The sequence below is a fragment of the Canis lupus genome, chromosome X, assembly GCF_011100685.1.
Source record: "Canis lupus familiaris isolate Mischka breed German Shepherd chromosome X, alternate assembly UU_Cfam_GSD_1.0, whole genome shotgun sequence".
Lineage (NCBI taxonomy): Eukaryota > Metazoa > Chordata > Mammalia > Carnivora > Canidae > Canis > Canis lupus.
The window spans coordinates 7,148,463-7,173,540 of NC_049260.1; the positions used below are offsets into that span (position 1 = coordinate 7,148,463).

At 46.2% G+C, this 25,078-nt stretch overlaps 1 protein-coding gene across 5 annotated transcripts in view; it reads right to left on the minus strand.

The window, feature by feature from the left end:
- Nucleotides 1–25,078, minus strand: part of MID1 (midline 1) — a 356,780-nt gene that overhangs the window by 99,071 nt on the left and 232,631 nt on the right. For 3 of the 5 annotated variants that reach the window (XM_038586804.1, XM_038586807.1, XM_038586805.1), the window contains exon 2: nucleotides 7,151–7,866. In XM_038586804.1, the coding sequence (XP_038442732.1) occupies nucleotides 7,151–7,810 (660 nt within the window). In that variant the 5' untranslated portion in view covers nucleotides 7,811–7,866. Of the gene's footprint in view, nucleotides 1–7,150; nucleotides 7,867–17,648; nucleotides 17,790–25,078 lie in introns of those variants that run through there. The other 2 variants (XM_038586806.1, XM_038586808.1) reach the window with 2 other exon arrangements.

The following is a 25,078-nucleotide window of genomic DNA, read 5'->3' on the forward strand; positions in this document are numbered from 1 at the left end:
TTTTATCAGATTTCTCCCGAACGCTTACATCACCTACTGAGAATGAATAAAATCTTTAGCCACATTCACTTTCTCAGGCCACTTATGTTCTCTTTATTACTCATCCAGTATTGAAAAAGTTACCACTCTTTCTAAGAAGGACTTAATTCATGATTTGTCAATGACCTAGGAGGAAGGAGAATTTTGAATGTGGCAGCCTTAAAAAGCTGGCCTGTTTAGTTAACGTAATTTCTGCATATCCGACTAGCTTTAACTTCGTAACTGGTCGAGATGAATCGCATTCTTTTCAAAACGTTTCAACTGGAATTCAGATCCCATGCACAGACAGATCTTCCTCGCTTCAGCTCACTCAGCTTATATATTTAAATAAAGTTTCATTGTTATCTGTATGCTAAGACATTCAGGTTCAGGGTGCCTGGGTGGCTCAGTGGGTGAGCGTCTGCCTTTGACTTGGGTCACGATCCCGGGATCCTGGGATCGAGTCCCACATCGGGCTCCCTGCATGGAGCATGCTTCTCCCTCTGCCTGTGTCTCTGCCTCTCTCTCTGTGCCTCTTATGAATTAAAATAAAAAAGAAATACAATTAACTTTAAAAAAATAAAATACAGGGACACCTGGGTGGCTCAGCAGTTGAGCATCTGCCTTCAGCCCGGGGCATGATCCTTGAGTCCTGGGATCGAGTCCCACATCGGGCTCCCGGCATGGAGCCTGCTTCTCCCTCTGCCTATGTTTCTGCCTCTCTCTCTCTCTCTCTCTCTCTCTCTCTCTCTCTCTGTGTGTGTGTGTCTCTCATGAATAAATAAATAAATAATCATAAAAGAGAGAGAGGGAGAGAGACCACAAATTGTAAAGTAATATGAGTGTCTTTCCCTGCTCTATCTCTTCTGTGGGCGCTGATGTGTTCAATTGATCTTACCTTCAGAAAATAGACATCACGTCCACCTCTCTCTCAAAAACAAAATTGCTTCCACGTCACCCCATAGAAAAGAGTAAAAATGTCCCAAACTCTTAGCTTGGCATTCAGAGGCTTTCAAGATCTCCCCCAACATTCTCTCCGGGCCCCTCAGTCGACACCCCAGGCTCTCACCAGCATTGTCTAGAATCCTACACCGTCTTGCAGGTTCCTGCCAACAGGTCTCTGCTGGCCTCGCTCCCGAGGAAGGCTGCTCTCTACTTTGATGCCTAATCCACCGATCTGTCACGGCAGCTTAAAACCCACCACCCCGAAGCAAGGTTTCTTGTCTACTCAAGACCAGTCATCTCTTCCTCCTTCAAATCCTGAAACAGCCCTCCCTAAGCCATCAATTCTGGACACGTCCATCAACAAGTGTTTATTCATGCCTGTGTCTCTGGCCTTTGCCAGGGGCTTTCGAAACAAAGCTACATAACACATTAAAGCAACGACATGGACCCTTATCTCGCAAATAATACAAGCAGTATTACAAAATAATTGGAAGGCAGTCTCCCTCCAAAGTCCATACCTTAACCATCATAGCACACCCCTCCAGCCCCCGGTTTCCAACAGACATTGTGTGTTCTAACACACATTGCGGGCTTCCTCTGTGCCAGGCACGACACTGAGGGTTTATGTGACACATTTTATTATGTCCTCCCAAGTGCCATGCAAGGAAGTACATCATTAGCTCTGTTTCTCGAACATTAAGGGAGGTGCCCAAGACCGACATTTGTTTACACAGCCACCTGACTGTATGCTTTTCTGTGCATTTTCCAGAACTCTCCAAACTTACTGAAAATGATTCCAGGAATAATCAAGCATCAGGCCAAAATACCTTCCTCTTTGCAGGTGAAGGAAGGGCAAGAGGAGACTCTTCAGGGAGAAGGATGTGACTTGAGCTTCCTGTTAAAAACTTATCCCTGGAGATGTTTTCTTCTACTCCATATATCATAAATCCTTTCGGTACCAAAATACGAACATTAAAATATAGGTTTATGGGGCACCTGGGTGGCTCAGTAGTTGAGTGTCTGCCTTTGGCTCGGGTCACAATCCCGGTGTCCTGGGATCGAGTACCACATCAGGCTCCCCGGGAGGAACCTGCTTCCCCCTCTGCCATGTCTCTGCCTCTCTCTGTGTATCTCTTATGACTTAAAAACATACAATTAACTTAAAAAAATAAAATACATGGATGCCTGGGGGGCTCAGCAGTTGAAAATCTGCCTTCAGCCCAGAGCGTGATCCTGGTATCCTGAGATCGAGTCCCACATTGGGCTCCCTGCCTGGAGCCTGATTCTCCCTCTGCCTGCATCTCTGCCTCTCTCTGTGTGTGTCTCATGAATAAATAAATAAAATCTTTAAAAAAAATAAATACAATACAATACAATAAAATATAGGTTTAACATGACTTACAAATATTTGGAAAATATATTTTTATCGCACAGGAACTTTAAACATACTTTGCAGATTCAAAGAGACACAAGCACAAGTGCATTTGGAAGCAGCCAGTTCGAACTGATGAGACCGCATATATAACCAAAAACATTTTACAAGACACATGTCTGACTTACCCACACATCCCACTATGCGGTATCATATGGTGAAACGTCATAGGGTATATTCGTATTTTAGATTAAAATCTAGCCTGGAATTATAGTGAATTAGTTTGAATCCACAGAGAGGGTCACACAAGGGATGTCACATGAGATAACAATAAAAAAGAATGATTAATACCAGGGAATTTACAGACATCTAGTAAATTGGACATATTTCCTAATAAAAGGCCTGGAATGGTGGGTGCAATCAATGGTCCTTTCCTGGGAAGCTGTTCTCCATCACTCAGGGCTGGGGTTGGTGTCCCTGCTTTGGACATGGTGTGTCTCGATCCACCACCAATATTTACCCGACTGGAGTTCTCTACTAGACTATAAGCTCCATGAAAGAAGGAGACTGTGCCTGTTCATTTCTTAAGCATATATTAGCTTACTTTTTGGTGGCCTGTTAAAAAAAAAACACTGTGCCAGATATGGTTAACTGGAGGATAAACAAAACAATGGGTATAATGGGTCTATCAAGTGTCCATCGCATAGTGGCATGAAACAAATGTGAACTGTCCTACAATCAGTTGAGATCTAGTTTATCAAGATTCACACCATTTAAGCCAACAAAATGCAATATAGACCAAAGTAATGGTTCCTGTTCTGTTGCATAAAATGCTATGTAATATCTGGCTCAGCTCTTATTTAGAAATTATACTATATAGAATGCTTCGTCATATAGAAGAATAAATATCTGCAATATGAGTATGAATTTAAGTTTTCATGTAGGCTCAATAAGCGAAGGTCAATCAGCGAAGCAGCTGATAAGAATTTATTGAGAATTAAGCAGACGGACAAGCATCTCTGGCCTCTATCCACGCTGTGGAGACATCATGCAACACACACACACACACACCACACACACCCACACCCTTTCATGGAAACTGCACTATATCTGCTATTTTCAAAAAAGAAACAAGTTATAGAAATTCTAAGGAAAGAGAAAAAAAAAAAGCCTAGCTATTTATCCACTTACAACTTTCCCAATTGCAAATAAAGTACAGGACTTTCAAAATTATAGAACCTTACAATCTATAAATGAAACCCAAGAGTGAAATCCCTTGTCTTTACCTCTAGATGAGGACTGCACAGGCAGGCTGAGCTTTAATTGGAGCCTTTATCAGACAATGACAAAAGTCCAATGGGATGACCCATTGAAATGGGCATCGTACGAATAAACTCCTTCGGCCAGCCTTTAGAGTCACAAATGCAAAACAATGGTTTGGACCTTCAGCATCAGCTGACTTGAAGTTGAAGGGCAAAGAAAGGTCAATTCTTCCCAGTTAGTATATTTTCATAAGTATAACTAGCAAAAAGGACCAAGAGCCTCCACATTGCACATTGGAACAGAAAAAAATGGAATTACTGCATTGCAATTCCTTGAAAACTCTGCAATACATTATATTCAATTCTGTCAAGTGTTATGTGGTTCACAAATCAAACTTTTAATACAGACTTGAGGACTGAGAGGCTTCTTAGAATTCAATTAAAATGATGCAAACAGGTCCACATTATGACATGCTCCATTTAGAGACATGCATTTGGCAGGAAGACTTTTCTCTTTTTATCTTAAAATAGAGTTCAGGAAATGCTGGTTTAATTTTCTCTTTGCTTTAATATTTTATGAGTGCTTCCCAATGCATAGTCTCTGAAAGCACTAGATCACTGACATGATACTATTTCAGATGACATGGAAGGTTTCATTTGCATAAATTCTACATGTTGGAATTTTTATGCTTTCTTTTCTTTTGTACCTAGCAAGAGAGTTGTAATGTACAAAAGTACATTCCAATTCTTTACATAAGTGCATGCATACTGAGACCTAATATGAGGAAAAGTCCCCCCAAAGTTTAAGATTAGTGTGAGAAAACTGTTCTTCATAATCATTGCAGACTTCCCGTCTTCGAATAATGGACTTTTACTAACAGAAAGGACAAACACATTTTCCAACAGGAGACACCTGCCTCCTTACATATCCAAGTAAGTACGGCGCATCTATCCACTTCTCCTTGAAAGCACCCTCACCTTTTCCATGCTTGATATTTCCATATCATCCAGATCCATTTCTGTATGAGATGCTAAAGCCTCAGAAAAAGACACAGAGCACATTCACTTGTTCAGACCAAAGTAACAACAAAAAAATACCCTTCCATGGTTTGGTCCTTTCGACACGCTATTACTTCTTCAAAGATTAATGTCCATGTTGCACATGGGTTTTTAAAAAAAATATTTTTATTTATTCATGAGACACACACACACAGAGAGAGAGAGAGAGAGAGAGGCAGAGACACAGGCAGAGGGAGAAGCAGGCTCCATGCAGGGAGCCTGACATGGGACTCGATCCCAAGTCTCCAGGATCATGCCCTGAGCTGAAGGTGGCGCTAAACCGCTGAGCCACCCGGGCTGCCCTGTACATGGGTTTTAAACCAAAATTTAAAAAGCAAATATGTTCATAACTATGTGATAACTATCACAGACACCTCAAATGTCAACATATTCTTATGATCTTTTTATTCTAATGGAAGTGGCGTGTTTGAGGACATTCGGTGCTAGCAGGTTACCTGTTTAAATGCTCATAAGCACATTTTGTGAAATGGCTGTAAAGAAATGCTCATAAGCATGTTTTGTTGAGTGGCTGTAAATGTGCTTTGGCACACTGGCTGATGTTTATATGCTTATATTTCTCCAATTAGAGGACAAAATATACTGTATTGTTAATTGTCAGGCCCTCCCGGTGACAGTATCAACGACCGCTAACCCACAGGCTTGATCACACAAGTGTGCAGGGCTCATAATTGAAGAGCTTCATTTTCATCACAAAAACGACTGAGAGCAGGACTGTATCTCCTCGTACATTTGGAGATGTTCTGTAAATAATTAATAACTCCTCTATGATAGCACACAAATAATGAGCAGAACCTGACTACCAAGTGTACATATCAAGTCTGGAGGTTGCTGCATACTGAACATCAGTCATTGTGGTGTTTTAACAATCGATCATTAGAAGGCAGTGCCAATCCAGTCAAAGGAACATCTTTTTGATTAAGACCCCGTCCGCCCTGTTTACATTTTGGAAAACAAAAACACCTATGTCCAGTCATCCTAACCGTTCTGTCCCCAACTGAAAAGGAGTGGGGGAGATGACCACCTTGGTTTCTGAGATCAATGCCGTATCGATTTCCGAAGACTATCAGAGGCCCAATTCACACACGCTTTGCCTCTGCTATCATTGACTCTAGCCGTGTGTTTCTGGCTAGTGCCGTGCACTATACTAGAAAACCGGCCGGCATCTGTCTCCCCTTATCCCCAGCACCTAAATCCTTGGGCTTAACTTCCTCTCCAGGTTTACAGATGGATTTGCACCCGTCGTCCTTGAACACTTAAGAGCATGCTGCCCAGGTGAGGCTTTTGTTCCCCCAAGAGACATGCAGAAGCGGGATTCCCTTCAGCTCACCGATCTCCCTCAGCATCTCAAGAAACAGCCAAACCGAATCACAGGTGTCGTCCCTTGATCCCAGCGTCACAAAATAAACTATGAGGTCCGGGTAAATGCACCACCCATTAGCGCCAAGGCAAGGTGATAGGAACCATTTGTGAAAGGTGACGATGTGCTCTGAGTGATAACACTCTCGATCACATTACTCATTTTTTTGTTTGCTCAACAACACAGAGTGTGTTTTTCCTGAGAGGAAGGACTTCAATATATATTTACTCAAAGCTCTTAATTTATACTTCCTTTCCTTTTAATTGGCGTCTTGTGATCTAAAATTAACCGGTGTGCACAGTATCTCACTATTCGAGCAAACTCTCGGCTGAGTTTGCCATAATTAGACCCACCGTCGCCTGCAGTTGATCAGACATCTGGAGACCTGACTTATTTCTTCCCTGGTGCATTCTATCCATATTTAGAGAGTGATTTTTTAATTTGACATATAGTCATATTAATTATCATTCCCCGCGCTGGAGTTAGGTTGATAATTTCATGTTAAAAGTGAAGTTCAAACAGTCTTGCCTGTAACCTTACTGAATGAAAAGCCTATTCGGAAAGGAATTCCTTCTCGAAACCCGAGATGGTCAGAGCACTCTAGCTCACCAATAAGCCAGATATCATTCACACAAGAAATACAAGGTCACATGTCCTCTGAAATCCCGCATTTGCTATAGGCATTCCTCCTTCTATCCTTTTGTTTGTGCAAGTAACTAGATACAGGTACAATTCGGGTGAAATTAGCTTTCTTTAACGAGTGAAGAAAATAAATGCCCCCCAAATGCCCAAAGCCAGATTTTATCTGCCATTCCTTCTTTCCTTCTCCCCCCTTGTTCCCCCCCCTCCTCTCTCAACTGCAAGGACTGAAAATGATCCAGATTTTTCAAATTCGCCCTCACCTTGACAACGCTAAAATTACAAGCAGCAGTCAACTTTTACAAGATACCCTTATTGTGCAACATTTATAGGCTGCCAAAAAACATGCTAAAACTAATCAGATAACAAAGGTGAAGAGAAAACCTTCACCTGCCATGCAGCGAGCAGTGAATACACTTTTTATTTCCATGACATTTGCTGGCAGAAAGGGGTTGGCTTAAGGCGGATCGGACTAACCTTCAATTTGTCATAGCGCTCACTCAAAGCTGCCACCTGATGATCTCGGTGCCGCCCAACCAGTTTACACAAGGCACAGATTAACTGGTCATCGGTCACACAGTACATATTCACCTTCTCATCCTCGTGCTCCAGGCACATCAGCCCCCGGATGTGCGAGTCCGGAATTGGCTCAATCAGACGATGGCCTGTAAAAGGCTTCTTGTTTGGGTGAGTGGCTTTCAGGCACTCATCACAGTAGGACACTTCACAAGTGACACAGGTCTTCACAGCGTCCTGGGCAGGATCCTGGTCACAGAACTGGCAGAGGACTTTCTCGGCGGAGGTCATGGTGTTGGCGTCGAACGCCCGCTCCCGGCGGGTCTCGCTGGGGGAATTGGGCCCACTCACTGACGCTTTCTGGAACCTGTCGATGATGTTCTGCAGGGTGACGTTGCGCTTGAGTCCGTCTAGACCTCGCTGGCTGAGCGTGATGACATGTCGGCAGGTGGGGCACTGGAAGGCGGTGATGGACTCCACAGACTCGTTGGTGGCGCAGTGTGACACCAGGATGCGGTGGGCGCAGTTGAAGCAGAGGCTGTGTGCGCAGGGTAGCAGGAGAGGGTCCTCAAAGAGCTCCAGACAAATAGGGCAGGTCAGCTCCGACTCCAGTGTTTCCATCTTCAGGCAAAGCTCTCCTGGGTCATCAGCAAAATCCAAGGAAGCTGATCAGCTATCTGGAAACAGAACGGGAGATCTGATTAGGCGCGAGGGGGTCAGCCATGGGCAGCTGTCAGCTTTGAATGCATCTCAGAATCATTCCAAACCCAGGTCATGGAAGGGTAATTGTGTGTACGTCCCAAACAATTCTCTTTCTATTCGCTGGGGGAACAAGGAGGGTAGAAACACCCTAAGCCAGCAACACCAATTCCAGCCACTGCAAGCAGCACATTTTTTTTTCTCTTTTCGCAAATTTTGTTTGTCAGAAAGGTCTCACTCCCCACTGGCAAGTTACCGAAACCGTAATCGCCAAGGTTTGTATCTCATCACAATCATCTCATTGTGTCACGGCCAACTTTTACCTTGTGTCGAGAATGAAAATTGTAGAAACGTTAATTAATGAACCGGACTCTTTCCTAACTCTGAGTTGACGAACTTACACTCGTGAGTGTGTACGCGTCTGCAGGCCTTTGGACTCCGCGATTCTAGAGCAGGCTCGGGAGAAGTTAGAGACGCTCTCCTCGCGCACATGGGCATGAAATGGGCAGGAATTCAAACGCATGACTTCAGCGGAAATGATAATGCCTAAGTATGGGATGTCAGCTTCCAAAATATATTCCTGAGGAAAAACTGACTTTCTCAGAGATGATTGGGATCGAGGCGATGGTTTTTGGCATGCGCTCGTTACTCTCCTGAATAATTCTATTGTTTAACCCGGCAGTGGGCTGTGGGTGGGCAGAGCGGAGCAGAGAGAAACATCTGCGGGCCTTTTCGGTGGCTGCGGTGAGCCCGGGTACCAATGACTAATAGCGATGTAGTTAATTAGAACAAGGGTTTCCGTGGCTCCCAGATTCACTGGACAAGTGCTTAGGATCGCAGCTCGGGCAGCGCTGCAAAGCGGTCGCAGGCCTCCCAGGAGGCCGGCGGAGGCCCGTCAAGGGCTTGTCCCCGCGGCCAGCGACAGGCCGGGCCCGCCAGCTCCGTGCTGCCCGCCGCGCTGCCCTCGGGTGGCCCAGCTGCGCGCTCCCTGCGCCACCTCGACGGGCTGCTTTTGTGAACTCGGGCCTGCCCCCACCCTTGGCCAAGGGGGCAGGGGACACAATCCCACACAAACCCGGCTCGTTAGCGGGGAGGAGGCCTCGCGCTCATTAGCAGGCCTGGGAACCAAGGCTCTTTGAACCTTCCCCCTTTCGAGGCCATTAGCAGAGGTCTGCGGAGCAGCGCCGGGCACACCAGCGGCTGCGCACTGCGGGCTGTGGGAGAACGGTGCCGCTCGCCAGGGGACGCGGGGGTCCCATCCCCCTGGGGGGGCCGGCTTCCCGCTTCGTGGGAAGGCTTCTCATCCCCAGCTGCGTTGAGTGATTCCGACAGGCGGCCTTTTTGTATTCACACCTCCGTTTATTGACAAAACTGGTGGATTTCTAGAATATGCTGGCCCTTCCTGCCACAGCATCCCTCAGAAACACCATGGGGGGGGGGGGGGGCTTTGGTTAAGCTCCTGCTCGTCTCGCCACCAACTGAATGGGAACTGATCATTAAAAAGCGTCAAGTGGCCGCTGAGTTTGTTAAAAATTAAAGAGCTGCTGGCTTCATAGGAGCCTGGTATCTTAAAAAGATCCTCAGCCCTTCGCTAACGTTAACCACAGGAGGAAGAATAAATGGGCAGCTGAGATTTGAAATATGAAAGCTTGCTCATGTTTCCACAACGTGCAGTGGCAACCCCAGGGCTGCCGTGGGGAGACACCCGCCGTCCCCACGCGGTCCTAGCCACCCCTTCCGACACATGGCTTGGAAGAAATTGAAAGGGTAGCTATCAACCATTGTTTTGGCTGATCATGGAAAAAAACAGAATTATCTCTAAATTGAACTTCTCCCTTTCCATCTGAAGGACGTAAATTAAAGGGAAAACATTGCCCTTTTGGTCTGCTTTGTTCTCAGGCGTAACAAGAACGCCTACCGATAGATCCCAATGGAAGGATGAGCCCCAGTCATGTCTGGAGAGCTGTGATGACTGCCTTTTTATGCCAGGTGCCAGGATCCCACCCCAGCGTGGCACAATCAACCATTTCTAGAGGTGATTCCGCTGCCGACCCCAGTGGAAACGCTGATGTTGTATTCAGGAGACATTATGCTCCAGAAGCCAGAATCCAGCATCCTCACCATCCCAGCTCTATGATGTGGGCCAGCCAACATCGTGCCTCACCTGGATGATCACAATAGCTTTCCTAATGGCTTCCTGCCTTCGGCTCACTCTTGCCCCCGCCCCCAATCTTTTACTCAGAAGCCAGAGAACCTGTTAAGGCACGACTGAGCCTGCCTCTTCTCTGCTCTACCCTCCAGGGGCTTCCCATCTCACTCAGAGAGCAACTCACCAGAAGAAAACCAGCCCCAGAAAACACAGACTCAGACAATGACCTCATTTCCTCCCACGCTACCCCTGGTTCTGCTCTGGGCACAAGGCCTCCTTGCGATTCCTCAAACACGCCAGGCCCGTCCCACATAAGGCCACTTCCCCTGCTACCACCACGACCACCTGCCTATCCATCGCAGCAATCCTCCTCCCCCACCCCCCACCTCAGTTTGTCTTTCCCCCAAACTTTGTCACCCAACGCATCCTATTAGTCTGGTCACTGAGCCATCCTTCCCCACTGGCCCACCAGTAGAATGTAAACCCTACAAGAGCAGAGACTTTGCTTTGCTCTTTGAGGGACGTACACCACCAGCACCTGGAACCTTGCCTTGCATACAGTGGGACACGAACATTTGTTGAATGAACTGGTAACCATACAGATGTTGGGGTTAAAAACCTCAGAGCACGCAACCCAGCCACTGCCTCGAAGGATCTCTCAGCAGATTTGAGGGGAGGTCAGCCAACTTTTTCTAGAAAGGGCAAGACAGTAACTATTTCTGGCGTTGCGGGCCAGACAGTCTCTGTTGCGCTGCTCAAGTCGGGTGTGGTAACACGCAAAAGCGGTCACACGCAGTACACACCCGAGTGAGCGCGGCTGGCCGGTAATGCCGGATTTACAAAAACAGGTAGCAAGCTGGATTTGGCCCGAGGACCTTATTTTGCTGACTCACGTAGGAGAAGATAGAGACACGCAGAGCTAGAGAAAATACCAGCGAGACTCTCCCCCGCAAAGAGACAGGGATGAAATGCCGCGTGGGCGACAACGGAACGAGGGGCGGAGGGAGCCTCGGACAAGCGGGTACAGGCTTTCGGCTGCTAACGGGAAATGATGTGCGATGGGATTTCACCCTGACATCAGTGGAAATAATGGTGAGGCGAGCGCTTAGGGGCACTTCACGTAAGAATGATTTAATAGCAGCTGCTCAGAACAGGATCCTTTTCTTTTATTGCCTTAGCGCTTGGCGCTGTGCTTTGTGCGAGTGTCTACGCCGTAAATGTTGGTTTAATTGTATTAAGTGATGACTAAATACCTGGATGCGGAGCGGAGGTGCAGCCAATTTTCTGAATCTTTTGCCTGCACGCTGCCCACAGGGAAGGGGCTCTGGGTTCCAGATCTATGGTGGATCTGACCTTTTTCTTGCTTTATGCAGACCTTGCTGCGGCACGGGTAATATTTTTGTTATGTTCCTCGACAATATGTTACTGGCGAGCATGCATGCCATCCCCCCACCCGAGGAAATGAGCATGGTTTATTCTCCAGCCTCCCGAGAAGTGAAAATGCCATTCATTCTTCCACCAAATATTGAGCCCTTCTAACAATGGTAATACTTGGCCCCTGCCTCAGTGATCTTATGGGGAGAGAAAACATGAACAAACTGCTGTGCAACATAACAAAAGACACGTGCCAGAAGACGGGGTAGGGGAAGACCGGAAGCTTCGGAAAGGAGGCAAGACCCAAGAAGGATTTTTGAAGACGAACAAGGGTTCATCAAACAGGTGGGGGAGGGGGGGAGGGAGTTCGTGAAAAATGTCATCGTTTCCTTTTCTTAACTCCCATAATTTAATTTCTAAGCCTCAAAAGAGAGAGCGAGAGAGCGAGAGGGATTCTCAGCCTTCCCTACAATGGAAGGAAATCACACGTGCATGTCATTGTCAGGAAATTCTATAGCTCAACATTTTTCTGAATGGGCTGATTGGTCCTCATTCAGAGGAGGATATGGGTAATCATGGGAACTCCTTGCAACAAACTGGGAATGGCAACAATTTACAGCTCACACCTCTGCCTGTCCACGGTTTGGAGTCTAGAACAGAGTGGGGGACAGAGGGAAAGGAGAGCCGGATGGGTTGGCCAGACAGTCCAGGACGACACACAGCTCAGCTATTTCTTAGCTGTGCGGCCCTGGGAGAGGGTCCACAGATGTTCCCTCTGGTTCCTTCCAGAACTCACTCCAAACACTCAGTCACGGGCTGCAGTCGGGTGTACTGGATGCAAGACACCTTTTCGAGAAACTTTCTTACAGACTCAAGACTTCCGAGGAAAAACGGTAATGTCAATGTTTTCACACCTCTGCCTTCCTCCTGTCCCATCCTCTCTCGTTCTGGATGTCACCCGAAGCTGTGCTCTTCCGATTCTCCTCTAACCACTGCTGACCTCTCCTTCCAGCGAGGCAGAGCCTGGCTGTCTGCTAAGGGTCTAGCCTTCCATCCAAAAGTCATCAAAGCAGGTAGAGACTTCCAGTTGTAAAAGAAGTAAGGCCTGGGGATGTAGTGTGCAGCACGGTGGCTGTAGTTAATAACCCGCTCTATACAAATCAAGGAGTCGTGCTGCACACCTGAAACTAATACAGTTATATGTCAACTACACCTCAATTAAAGAAAAAGCCATCCAGGTCATCCATTCGTTTCTCCTACAGCATCTCTGAGAATGACTCCTAGGCTTGTCTCTCACAGGCCACCTCTTTCCAGAATCCCAGCTCAGCACTGACAGTTCTCTGCCTCATTTACTGTAAATGCCTCAATTCAGAGCGTGCATCTCATGGGCTTCATCAGCTCCCCTCCCAAACCTGTCTGCCCTACAAGCCTCTGGTGTCTCCTCATGGTGCTTCCATTCTCCCGATCGCTAAAAGTCAGAAACTCGCCACGCATTCTACTTCTCCCTCCCTGGCGGGGAGCGGAATAAATGGCCTCCAGACACGGCCACGTCCTAAGCCCCAGAAGCTGTGACTACTTTAGGTTACAAGGCAAAGGGCAAGGCAGGCTGCAGATGGAACTGACATGGCTCCAGCTGGCCCGAAAATGGGGAGATGAGCGCACTATCCACGTGGACTCGATGCAATCACAAGGGCCCCCCCCTTAAATGTGGAAATGAGAGGCAAAGGAGTAGGGCCAGGCCATGAGATGCAGAAAAGACTCGATGACCAATGACCATTGCTGGCTTTGAAGGTGGAAGGGCCACGAGTCAGGGAACGTGAGCTGTTTCTAGACGCTGCAGAAGGCAAACAGATTCCTCTGCCCTAGAGCCTCCCTAAGGAACGCAGCCCCTAAGACACCCTGACCTCCAGTGTGGTTCAAGCCATCATGTTGGTGGTGATTTCTTCCTGCATCAATAGGAAGCCCCACACTCTCCTTCCTCCAAACCCAAATCGTTGGCCAAGATATGCGAGTGTCAATCCCTGGTTCTGTGACTGGCTTCCTTCTCTCTGCTCACGCTGCCTCTGGGTTGACCCGGGTCTGCCCGTGTCCCCAGCCTGTTACCGCCTGCCTCCCCGCCACACAACCGACCAACCAACCAACCACCTCCTAATCTGATTTCTTACCTCCAATCTTTCTGCCCCTCAGTTTCATCTTTGCCACGTGCTTCTGGCACCACAGCTTTTTCCTGTCATTTCTCTTAAAGGCCTAAACAATGAGCGGCTCCCTGCTGGCCACGAGTCCTGAGGGATGCCTTAGCTCGGGGGTCAAAACCTTGCCTGAACTTCTCCCGAACAGCTTCTTCAACCAGATTCCCACACATTCGCCTCCTGTCCCAGGGACCCAGGAGATGGGGCCTTTTAGGGCTTTTAACAACTGCCTCTGCTTATGTCCCTAGCACAAGTCCTTTTTTTCCTTTGTGAGATGCTTTTGTGTGTTTCGTGTTTATTTTCTTGGTTTTGTTTTCTGGTTTTTTTAAGCTGACTGCAGAACCTCCTAGAGGCCCAAAGAACCACGGCCGCTGTTATATTTGGAGTTTTCATATTAAACAAAGAAGAATTGTTTTAGAAGATGGCTATAAATAGTGCGACGTGTCCTAGAAGTTTACGATGAACAAAGTAAAGCTTCTGGCTGAAAACCACAAAGCAGTGTGACTATCCTATTTACAAAATAACCAAAGTATTCATTCCAAAATATGATTTCCTGATACACAGCAGAGTGATCAGTAATGGGACCCCGGTTTAAATGATTCATGCCATTGTTTCAGTAGAGCTGGGTCAGCTCTGGGACCGATTCAGGCGTGCACGCGCAAGTGCACATACAAATCTCACACGGAGATAACACTCAGAGTCTAAATTTGAGGCCAATCGTGAATGGGTGGCCTGAGCCAAATGACCACCTAGTCCTCGAAATCCCCCATGATCAATCTGGATGTCAGAGGCTCGTGCCTCTTGGGGTTAAGGAAAATTAATCAACACAGAGATGGACAGCTGGTGGTGAGGGTGCAGAGATGAGGGACGTTGGCACCCAGGTGACAGCTACGGTGATTTGGCGGAAACAGCTGCCTGGGCAGATGGCCCCTGGCTGCGCACCCCCCCCAACCCCCCGGGCTCCAGGTATCATCATCCTGAGGTGGCACTCATCCCGGGAGGAGGACTCTCCTGGAGAGAGAAGGGCTCTCTTTTGTCCAAGGTGCAGGGTCCTGGGGGAAGCAGACGGAAGGAGAAAGTCCCCAGGGGAAGAGGACGGACACCTGTCTTAGCTGAGATACAAGGTGTGGGCCTGAGAACGGAGATGGGGAGTGCAGGATGGATGCCCTTACGGATTACTGTTACAAGCCAGCAAGATGGAAGTGACGAGGGTTCGCGTCGGTTGGCTTCATCTTTTCTGCCTCCTCCTCTGAAGAGGCCAAACCACCATCCTGGCAAGTTAGTGCAAAGAAAACATTTAACCCCCGGCCTGCGCTGTCACAAGCCTTGCCGTCATCCTGCTCGCTAGCTCATGTTAGAATCTCACAACTTTATTCCTGGTAGTCCCCCCCCCCCCCCGACTTTGACTATGACACAAAGATAATCTACACCTTGAAGGAACACCTAGGGCCCCCGTGAAGACGACATGCATTGCAAGGTTTGACCTGTGGCCAAAGTCCGCGGGCGAGCTTTCCAGGTCAAAATTGCAAGAATATGGAAATTTCAGGGGCGCTTGGGTGGCTCAGCTGTTGAGTCTCTGCCTTTGGCTCAGGGCGTGATCCCGGGGTCCTGGGATCGAGTCCCGCATCGGGCTCCCCGTGGGAGCCTGCTTCTCCCTCTGCCTGTGTCTCTGCCTCTCTCTCTCTCTCTCTCTCTCTCTGTGTGTGTGTTTCTCATGAATAAATAAATACAATCTTAAAAAAAAAAAGAGCGTGGACGTTTCAGCCATATGTGCAGCTGACCAAGGACTAGAAGTCTCCAGACCGAGTGCACTCTGGAAGTTCAATCACCCACTAGAATAAGGAGATACCTGGTTGTCAGCATGCCATCCAGGAGTTTCTGAATTCCAAATTTCTCTTCATGGAGTTTTGACATTTTAATCATAAGGTAAACCCATCTCAGTGCCTCCCTGCAGCTCTTCTATGTCATGTCTGCAAACTCCACGAACAAAGATCATTTTTCTAATTTGGAGTATATGAAAAAGAGCATGCATTCCAGCCCCCGATAATTTTCCTTTCAGTCCCTCACTTTGTATGGCTCTGAAAGCCATCACTATGAGGGCAATTCATGAATCACCAGACCAAGGAATAAACGGATACCAACACTGGGTGGCCGGTGGTCAACTGTTACTACCAGGTGGCTCTCAGCCACTGCCCGGATGATTCCCCAGGCACTTACTCCGTTTTTTTTTTTTTCTACATACCCTCTGGAGTAATGGAAACTAAGTTTGATGTTAAATTTACCAAAACATAACCGAGACGACGAACACACCACCAAAACCGTACAAACGTTACACCAAATCACATAAAAACGGTTTGGCCGGGGTGCAGGGGAGGGCCTCAAAAGGGCTGTGTATAACAAACAGCATCCCAAATTCTACGAATAAATTTTCTTTAAAAAGTCCTAAATTTCCGAACCACAACCCAGTCAGTTTTCGATCCCCTCTTCACACGAGTAACAAAGATTTAGCTGGTTTATTGCCATTTGGATTTTTGCTCTGAGATTATCCCTGTTAGAGAACCACAGGTGGAATTGTTTTTTAAGGACCGCAGAATGATGTTTTTATCTTAGATCAGAAGAAACACAGACTTTCAGAGGACTCAAGACTTTGGAACTGTGAAACTTTGGAAATTAGCCTCAGTTTGGTGAGGCAGAAACAAGAGAAACTGGGTGCTCTACTCAAGATGAATTCACCACAAATTAAATGACACAATGCAAGCACTCAATGTCTGCATATTTGGCTGTGGTTTAGCATTTAGCTTTGAGTTCTAAAAACCACAAAATAAACACCCTACCCAAATGCTGCTCTACCGATTAGCACCCTCGCTGATTTGAGACACAGGCGCGTCAGTAAGTGCACAATAAAACGGGGCCATGGGGGGATACAGGGGGGAGAGGGAAATCCATTTGAATTTAGTGGCATTTTGAAAGACTGGAAACTGATACCACAAGAGAGGCTACTTCCTACTCCAAATTATGGCAGAGAGCAGTCAAAATGCAAAGTGACTCTTAAAGCAACAGTGCAAATAACACGCTAGCAGGAACAGGTGGGGAAAAAAGAGTGATCTGGAACATTCTATAAGGTAATGCCTCTGAAATATCTCTGGTGAACCTCCGACTGTCAGCACACTCAAATTCCTTCCCTTGATCAGTGACGGACGACTAGGAATTTCTGCTAACCAAATCTTAAGCGGCCAAAGGGAACTGGCTGGAGGGAAGGAAAAAAAAAAAAAAAACCGTGACGAGCAGATAAGCACCGAGGCACTCAGCTCAAGTTTTAAAGTAACTAATTAATACAATAGATGGTTTTTTAGAACTTGCCACTTCACCTTTATTCTGAGGAGTGCTCCTGTTAAAATGTTGTACCTGATACCAAAAGTGAGAAACAGGGAAGACTTTTAATTTCACCAAACCCCCACCTGGTGGAATTCATGCAAATTGAATTAAACTGTTCGCAAAACCTTTTCTATACTTGCACATCTGTCCATAATGTGCTCGGTTTTTAGTAATTGGATCTCTAGGATAGTCTCTAAAATAATCACATACTCTCTTGACCATGTAACCTGATTAATAATGAATGAACATTCCTGAAAAGAATCACTTGGAAGCACAGCAGATGTCTTTGGGGATACGAAGGCTTTAATGATAAAAATTAAGGAGAAATGGGAGCTAGGTCACACTGTCTGGTTATTTTAATTGAAACCCAGTCTTCCAAATTTACTTAACAGAATGCTTAAATACACCTTCTGGAGTTCATTTATACAAGCAGACAAGAAAAAAAAAAAGACGCCAATGACAATGCAAAAAAGCAATCCTGATTTCTCAAGGACCAATGCCCAGATCCCGCCCGGTCTTAATAGTAAAGAAACCACCTCGACAGTCTCCCAAATGCGAGATCTCCTACTGCAAGCTGATCAATAGGTTAAAAACAGGAAACAGCACATTTGTCCTTAATAGTTCTTTTAGCCTCTCTCCAGATTCTTACAAATAGATCACCTCGAATACCCACCAATGGACTGCACCCTAGTTCTTGTTGAAGAAACATCGCCGTAGGCAGAGGATGGGGACCCACGAAATGACAGACGGGCCACCGAGACCAGATGGTGGGTGGCAGGCAGTGCTGGAGCGGTCCTGTGTGTCTGTGAGAGCGTCAACAGTGAAACACAACAGGAAAATCGACGCGACAATTCCAGGAAGGCCAGCTCCACCTCATCCACCCCGCCAGGGCTGCTGAGTTGAAGAATCAAAACTCCCTCTTGCTTTCCAATTGCCTTTTCCACAGACCTGACAGGGCTTCCCTATGCCCTCGCCCACTCAACGTTCAACTCAAGCCAAATGACAAGGCAGCTCGGGGCAGATTAACACCCATTGCCTCGTCCCAAAAAAATGATGACTTGGCACCAGGATCTGTACCCTCGTTGCTTACGGGGACCAGCGGCAGGTCAGTGTCCTGCAGCTGAGCGCTGGATGCCAGCTTTCCATGCTGCCAACAGGAGCGTCCTGCCCAGCTCCCGGGGTCAGCGACAGGCGCTCGCCCCACCCCCCTTGCATTTCAGTCCTTTTGGTGGCCTCCTAAGCACATGATCCCATTATGCTCTGGACGCTGGGCTGGTTTGTTTGTTTTTTGTTTTTTTTTTGTTTTGTTTTTAATAATATACTTATTATTTTGTGTCTGTCTTCTGAATTAAAATATAATACCTGGAAGAAGTTTTTTAAAACATTACATCAAGAAGAACGATCTCTTGTACAGACACAATAAAGTGGTTATTTTTTTTCTTCCCAAAATAGGTCTAAATTGCAGTTGATCATCCTGATAAACAATTGAAAATACACGTGTATGAAATATATACATTTGCACATACTCACAGAAGCAAAATATATACACACACATATATGCCTATGTTACACATGCATATAACATCAAATATACCTATATTTATGTATACATATAATGCCTGCAACCTACACACAGAGCAAATCTGTGATGGGTGTCCCAGATTTCAGTCTCCAGAATGGCAAAGAAAGAGTGAATTGAGAATGGGAAGTAATCTTTTAAAAATGGACTGTCTAAAGGAAGAAGAGGAAGTAGTCTTCCCAAAAGAAAAAAAAAAAAAGGCCTATCCTGCAGTTCTTTCAAGGATGTTGCTTATCACCATGCAAGACAAGAAACTGCAACCAAAGTAAATCATCAGGAAAGTGTAAAAAAAAAAAAAAAACACGAAGCCAGAACAAAAAACAATGCTGATTGCAAACCTGCACTATTCATGTGCAAACCCAGACATCTGGCCTCCACCAAAGGTGTGTAAGAACTTGTCACTGAACGGTGAGCAGGAGGCAAGGACCACCTACCTCCTCCTGTTGCCTGCCTTGAATGTCGTGACATTCATCACTTTCATGCCATTGCAACACCTCACGGTAAAACCAAAGCATGCCTCACATGTTTGGACATAAAAATGCAAACATCTACTCTCTTGGCTTATGTCTGTACAAATCGTAATCTCATTTGTCTGTTAACAATAAACAAAGGGATTACTCAATTGCACATACAGATGACTTCCCGAAGAAGTCCTCACTCTCCGCAGAAAAGACACGCATACATCAAATAGAATTTGAAAGGACTTTTCAGGGGGTGGGAGTGAATGGGTGACGGGCACTGGGTGTTATTCTGTATGTTAGTAAATTGAACACCAATAAAAAAAAAATAAATAAATAAAAAAAAAATAAAAAAAAAAAAAAAATGAAAGGACTTTTCATCATGAGCTCTGAAAGCATCGCTTTTGTTAAAACAACGTTAAAATGGGCAAAATTTCTACGAGACGTGGCTAACTTGTCCATATTTTGGCCCCGTGGTGGAAAAACGAAGCCCGACCCTCTAGAGTTGAAACACCAGGAAACAAACACGTACTCCACCCCTCAAAAACAAAAGAGAAAGACAAACAACAACAACCCTTATAATCTCCTCTAGACCCTAGTCTGGCAACCTCTGCAGGAGATTTCCCACCGTTGGAGGGTCTCAGACATTTCATGTCCTATATAGCTTGTTATTTATTTTTGTATTTCTTAGAGAGAGAGTAGAGCGAGCAGGAGCATGAGTAGGGGGAGAGGAGCAGAGAGAGGGAGAAGCAGGCTCCCCGCCGAGCAGGGCGCCCGATGCCACGTGGGGCTCAGTCCCAGTTCCCCGGGATCACGACCTGAGCCGAAGGCAGATGCTTCGCCGACGGAGCCCCCTTGGGTGCCCCCTTTTGCAGTTTATACGAGGAAAGAAAACATCCAGCGCTAAAGGTACATGGAACCTCTTTTACACTGAAGCCAAAATGACTGATGTTTCCGTGGTCTAAGCCAGGCCGAGCGGCAGGCAAGGATGTGGTGGCGAAGGCAGGGACAGCCCGCGAAAGAGAAGGGAGAGCGGGGACCTGGCCCACCGGACCCCGACAGCCCTCCGCATCGCCCTCTGGGGGTGGCAGACACGAAGCGGCCGCTGGTCCCCCTGAAGCCACCCGCAGATGAACAGCGCCTCAACGCCGCCTTCCCGAATGCTCTTCCCAGTGTTGCTGGGTGGACGGGCATTTCTACACCCATTCAGAGATCTAGTCTATGTCGATGGAAGATCCCATAGATGCCTACGATGGAATCGAATTTTGGAGTCGCGTATAAACATGCATGTGTGTTGGGGATCCCTGGGTGGCTCAGCGGTTTAGCGCCTGCCTTCGGCCCAGGACGTGATCCTGGAGACCCTGGATCGAGTCCCACGTCGGGCTCCCTGCATGGAGCCTGCTTCTCCCTCTGCCTGTGTCTCTGCCTCTCTCTCTCTCTCTCTGTGTCTCTCGTGAATAAATAAAAAACATATTTTAAAAAACCATGCATGTGTGTACCCGTACGCACCCGCACACACCCATATACAAAAGCACCTTTGCAAAATTACCTGGGACTCTTCACCAGCCCCTCAGTTACAACATCCCTCCCGCATTCGAGAACCATTCCTTCCCCTGCACAAAAATGGAAACTTGTACATACTGTAGATATTAAACCCCCCTGCCAGATGCCTCCTCGTGTCTGAAAAGGGTTGCCCCGAAAATAGCAAGATGACATAAGAGGTCCAGTCTCTGAAGGATGGACCGGTTGGGCTGGGTTGCTGCGGCAGCTAGATTCCACCTGGAAGATGCTCCCCAGTCGGGAAAAGTTTTTCTTACTTCATTCCTACGATACCCCTCTAGAAGGCAGAGAAAGTGCACACTCTCCCCTTCCCACTTGCTATCCACCAGGAGAAAAATGCTTCAGTAAATAGTTGGGGATGGTGGCCAGTACGGCATCCCACCATTGCTCTCCGAACACCCAGAAGCTGACGTTCAATGGCACGCACCACCACTCTGGTCTCCTGACTCATCGAGGTAATGACAATGTCACATAGTAACTGACTCCTATTGTATGGACAGATTGGGAAATTCAAATATGATAGTTCCTTTCCTCAAAGGAAATGGCTTTCTCTCTCAACTTCAAAGTCAGCCACACACAAAAACCTCATGGTCACAATGCCCTGAAGCTACTTTGCGGTCTTAAAAAAAAAAAAGAAAGAAAGAAAGAAAAGTAACCTTTATTCACAACTCCTGGTTAACTATTATGAAGAACAGGCTTTAAACGTTTCCCGTGATCACTGAAGCCCTACAATCAGGGGATGAAGTCTTTTTTTTTTTTTTAAGGCAACAGAAAGAGGAGTGACTCTTTTGTTCTGAATTGTTATTGTAAAGCACCACATGAGAGAAGGGGAATGAGGGGAACATGGCAATGAAAAGGACAACAGTGCTGACAAACGAAAACAGGGTATTAAGAAAAGCATCGGAACTGTGCGTCCTCACAGAACAAAGGCAGGAGTCTTCTTGGGAGAAATTTGAGCAAAGATACTTGGAAAAGATGTAAAGGCTAATGGATGAACGAACTTTCCAGGCAGCAAGAAATCTTCAAGTCTGGGGCAGTAAAATTGGGTTATCATTAAAATGCATGCACGCACGCAAAGTATCAAAGTACTCAATGTACTGATACTCAAAGTATCATAAAATTAACACTCCTTGCAAATCACATTAAATCACTCACTTTTCAACCCAACATCCACTTCTTGACATTTCTAGATCCATTTTTTGAGCCATCTAAAATAAGATATGGGTTTTTTTTCTTACACCACTGAGCTCACTTAGTGGACACCCATAAGGAAACGGAATTTTTTACAAAAAGAAAAATCATCTCTCTCCGTTCAGTGCATATTCCTCCACTTTAAATATAACCTGTAAAGAGAGCTTTCAAGAACCCCCAGGGAACCCACGGAATGGGTTCTTCGTTGAGAAACAATCACCACGACTAAGTAGCTCACGTGAATGTAATAGATCGGTTGGGTCAAGTCACGCTCTTATCACTTTCTACTTTTTTTTCTGATGAAAATTCTGCTAAAGCTGCTTAGTAGGGCAATGCATTTGGGGAGATCATCAGACTTCGTCTGGTTTATTGGACCCACTACACAACGAGAGGTATACTGATCATTATTTCAGTCTCTAAGCTACTGGGTTCAGAAAAACAAGCAATAGATCCGGTCTCGCAATGCCCCCAAAATGGCCGCCCATTTCCTCTTCTCTCTGTTCTGCTGCTTCTCTACTTCCTTCATCCTTCCCCATCCTGTCTTGCTATTGTAAGAGGAAGGGAAAACTAATAGGCTTTCCTCTTTTAGACAATGCACTTCAGCTGGCTTTCTCTTTGATGTGTTGGCAGAAAAGATGGGGTCAAGTCCTGAGCTCAGTGGGCCCAACTACCCTTGGTCTAGTTTTGGGGTGGTGTCCATCAGTGTGGTGTCGTGCAAAGAAATGTGTACCTTGAACCTGAGTTCAAACCCTGGCTCTGCCATTTCCTACTAAAGGCGGAGAGCAGCCAGCTACTCGACATATCTTCGACTCACAGATCCTCTTCCTATCTTATACAGTTTCCTTATCTGCAAAATGCGACAATGAGCGCAGTCTCAAAGGGTCTTTGGAGGATTAAGTGAGGCAAAGGTTTAAAAAGTGCTAGCGAAATTGTAGCTCCCACACCCTTCCTCCCCTCTTGTCCTGAATCACCTCTTCCCACTTTTCTTTGAGTACCTTAATGATCTGTATGTTTTGTTGTTCAAACCACTTTTGGAAATGGAAAGGATAGGAATCCGTTTATTTGTTCAATAATGTGCACGGGCTGTCTTCTGTCATGGAACAGTATATGACTAAGAAACCAGCATTCCTAGTATTAAGATCAATTCTGTTTAAGTACTTGTCTTCAGGTAGGCAATCTTCTGTATTTCCCAGCCATCAACATGCTGCGCTCCATTACCACTGGGTCTCCCACCATGTCCTCGAGTCCTCAGTCCTCTGCTCCTCACTGAAGAGCTCCCTGTCCCAGACGAATCCTCTGCCGGAATTTTTGATTTTGCAGGAAATTGGAGACCCTGGCAGGTGGTACAAGTGAGACTATCAAGAACGGCCAAGGGTTTCAGATGTTTCGTACTTACAAGCTAATCAGTTAGCTTACCAGTTTCATGGATTTTGGCAGAAGACACGAGACCCATGAGTCAGAGAAAAAAGGATGTTGTTAGGACACAGCAGGCATCGTGAGTTTCATGTTCATGTCAGTTCCCCTGGTCCCCCAAGTCCACGGGGCACCTGGGAGTGCCCCAGGTGCAGGCTGCATTCACAAGGAGTTTGCATCACAGCTGAGATGTGTGTTTGCATCACATACAAGCTTAGGAAACCCGAATCTTTTATTATGGACTGCAAGCAAACTTGCCTGACATTTGCCCTACAGAGACACGTTATCTTTATTATAGTGGGCAGTAAACAAACCTGCTTTCTACCCGGAGGGAGATAATCTATCTCGATCTTCCAAGCTGTTTGCTGTACAAATAAATATCCTTTTAGAGATAGCCTGGAACAAAAGCCACCAGCACCTCAGCTCACAAGAGGTACAGAAACGCGAGTGGTCCCTGGAGAATTATTTCCCAACAGACACAGCTCCTGTTCCCTCCTGGAGACCTGGCACAAGAAATCAGATCACCACTGGGTTTTCCAGCAGGTAGGGTGGAGGCAGTTAACTTGACACTAAATAACCCTTGAGCCATCTATGGAAGACCAGAGGCAAAAGGAGCCCACAAGAAAGCGCTCCACGCTCCTCATCCCCACCACCCTCTAAGATCAGGGGATGTACCAGGAAAACTGGCAGAGAGCAGATTTTGCCCAAGTAAACAGAGTCCTTAATAACTTCCTTATTAGTTCCAAATCAGCCTGTATCCGGTCTTCACTCTTAATCAAAACTCATTTTAAGAGTTTGGAAGAATAAGCTAGTTTTGTTACTTCTATATTAGAAGTCCTATATGTACATTAAGTTGACTTTCTTTTTTTAGATTTTTATTTATTTTAAAGATTTTATCTGAGAGAGAGAGAGAGAGCACAAGCAGGGGTAGAGGGAGAAGCAGACTCCCCACTGAGTGGGGAGCCCAACACAGGCCTCAATCTCAGGACCCCAAAATCATGACCTGAGCTGAAGGCAGATGCTTAACTGACTGAGCCACCCAGGGGCCCCAAGTTGACTTTCTTTGACTAAGTTTTTTTTAGAGCTACTTTTGGAGTAAAAGCAGAGAGAAAGTCAGTTCTCTGAATATTCTTTCATTCAACAGGTATTTTTGAGGTCTTGTTGTGAACCAGACACTGCTCTGGGCAGTAGGGAATGCACTTTTGCCCCTACATTTTCAGGAGGGAAAAAAGTAGGAAGAGGGTGAGAAAACACCATCATTTCAAAGAACCATACATAAAATGAAAGAAACAGAAAGAATGTCGTGATAGAAGATGGAGGGGCAGGTGATGTCTACTTTAGCTACAAAGACATTCTACTCATATCTGTGTAGCCTTCCTTGATATTTTGGCTTTTCCCCCTCCCCATAAACAAGCAAACAATATCTTAATTTCAGTATAAACCTTTCCAGCCCCTGGGTACAGGGTTTTGATTTAATACTCAAGTCGTTGAGTGTTCAGTGGCAGATTTCCTTAAGGGATGATTTCTTTTTCAAGGACATTAAAATCCAACTTTTACCATTTCTCCCATGAAAAGACAAAGTGATACATTATTGGAAAACAGTGACCTCTTTATTTTAGCGATAAAATCTAGGAAAAAGAGGCCACGATCACATGGTGGACCAAAAAAACAGGAACTATGGTAAGTACTTAGAATTCCCTGAATGTCTGGGTGGTTGACGGCAGGATGTTAACCCAAAGTTGAAAGTAACCATGGACATGCAGTTAAGGGTACAGGGAAGGGTGTGAAGGAAATTAATAGACATTTCAAGAGTCATTGGTTTTGCTTTTGCCTGTCTAGAAGAACCTTCAGGAAGGAAGGGAAAGGGGTGGGGAAACGGCATGGGGGTTAATGCACAGGTAG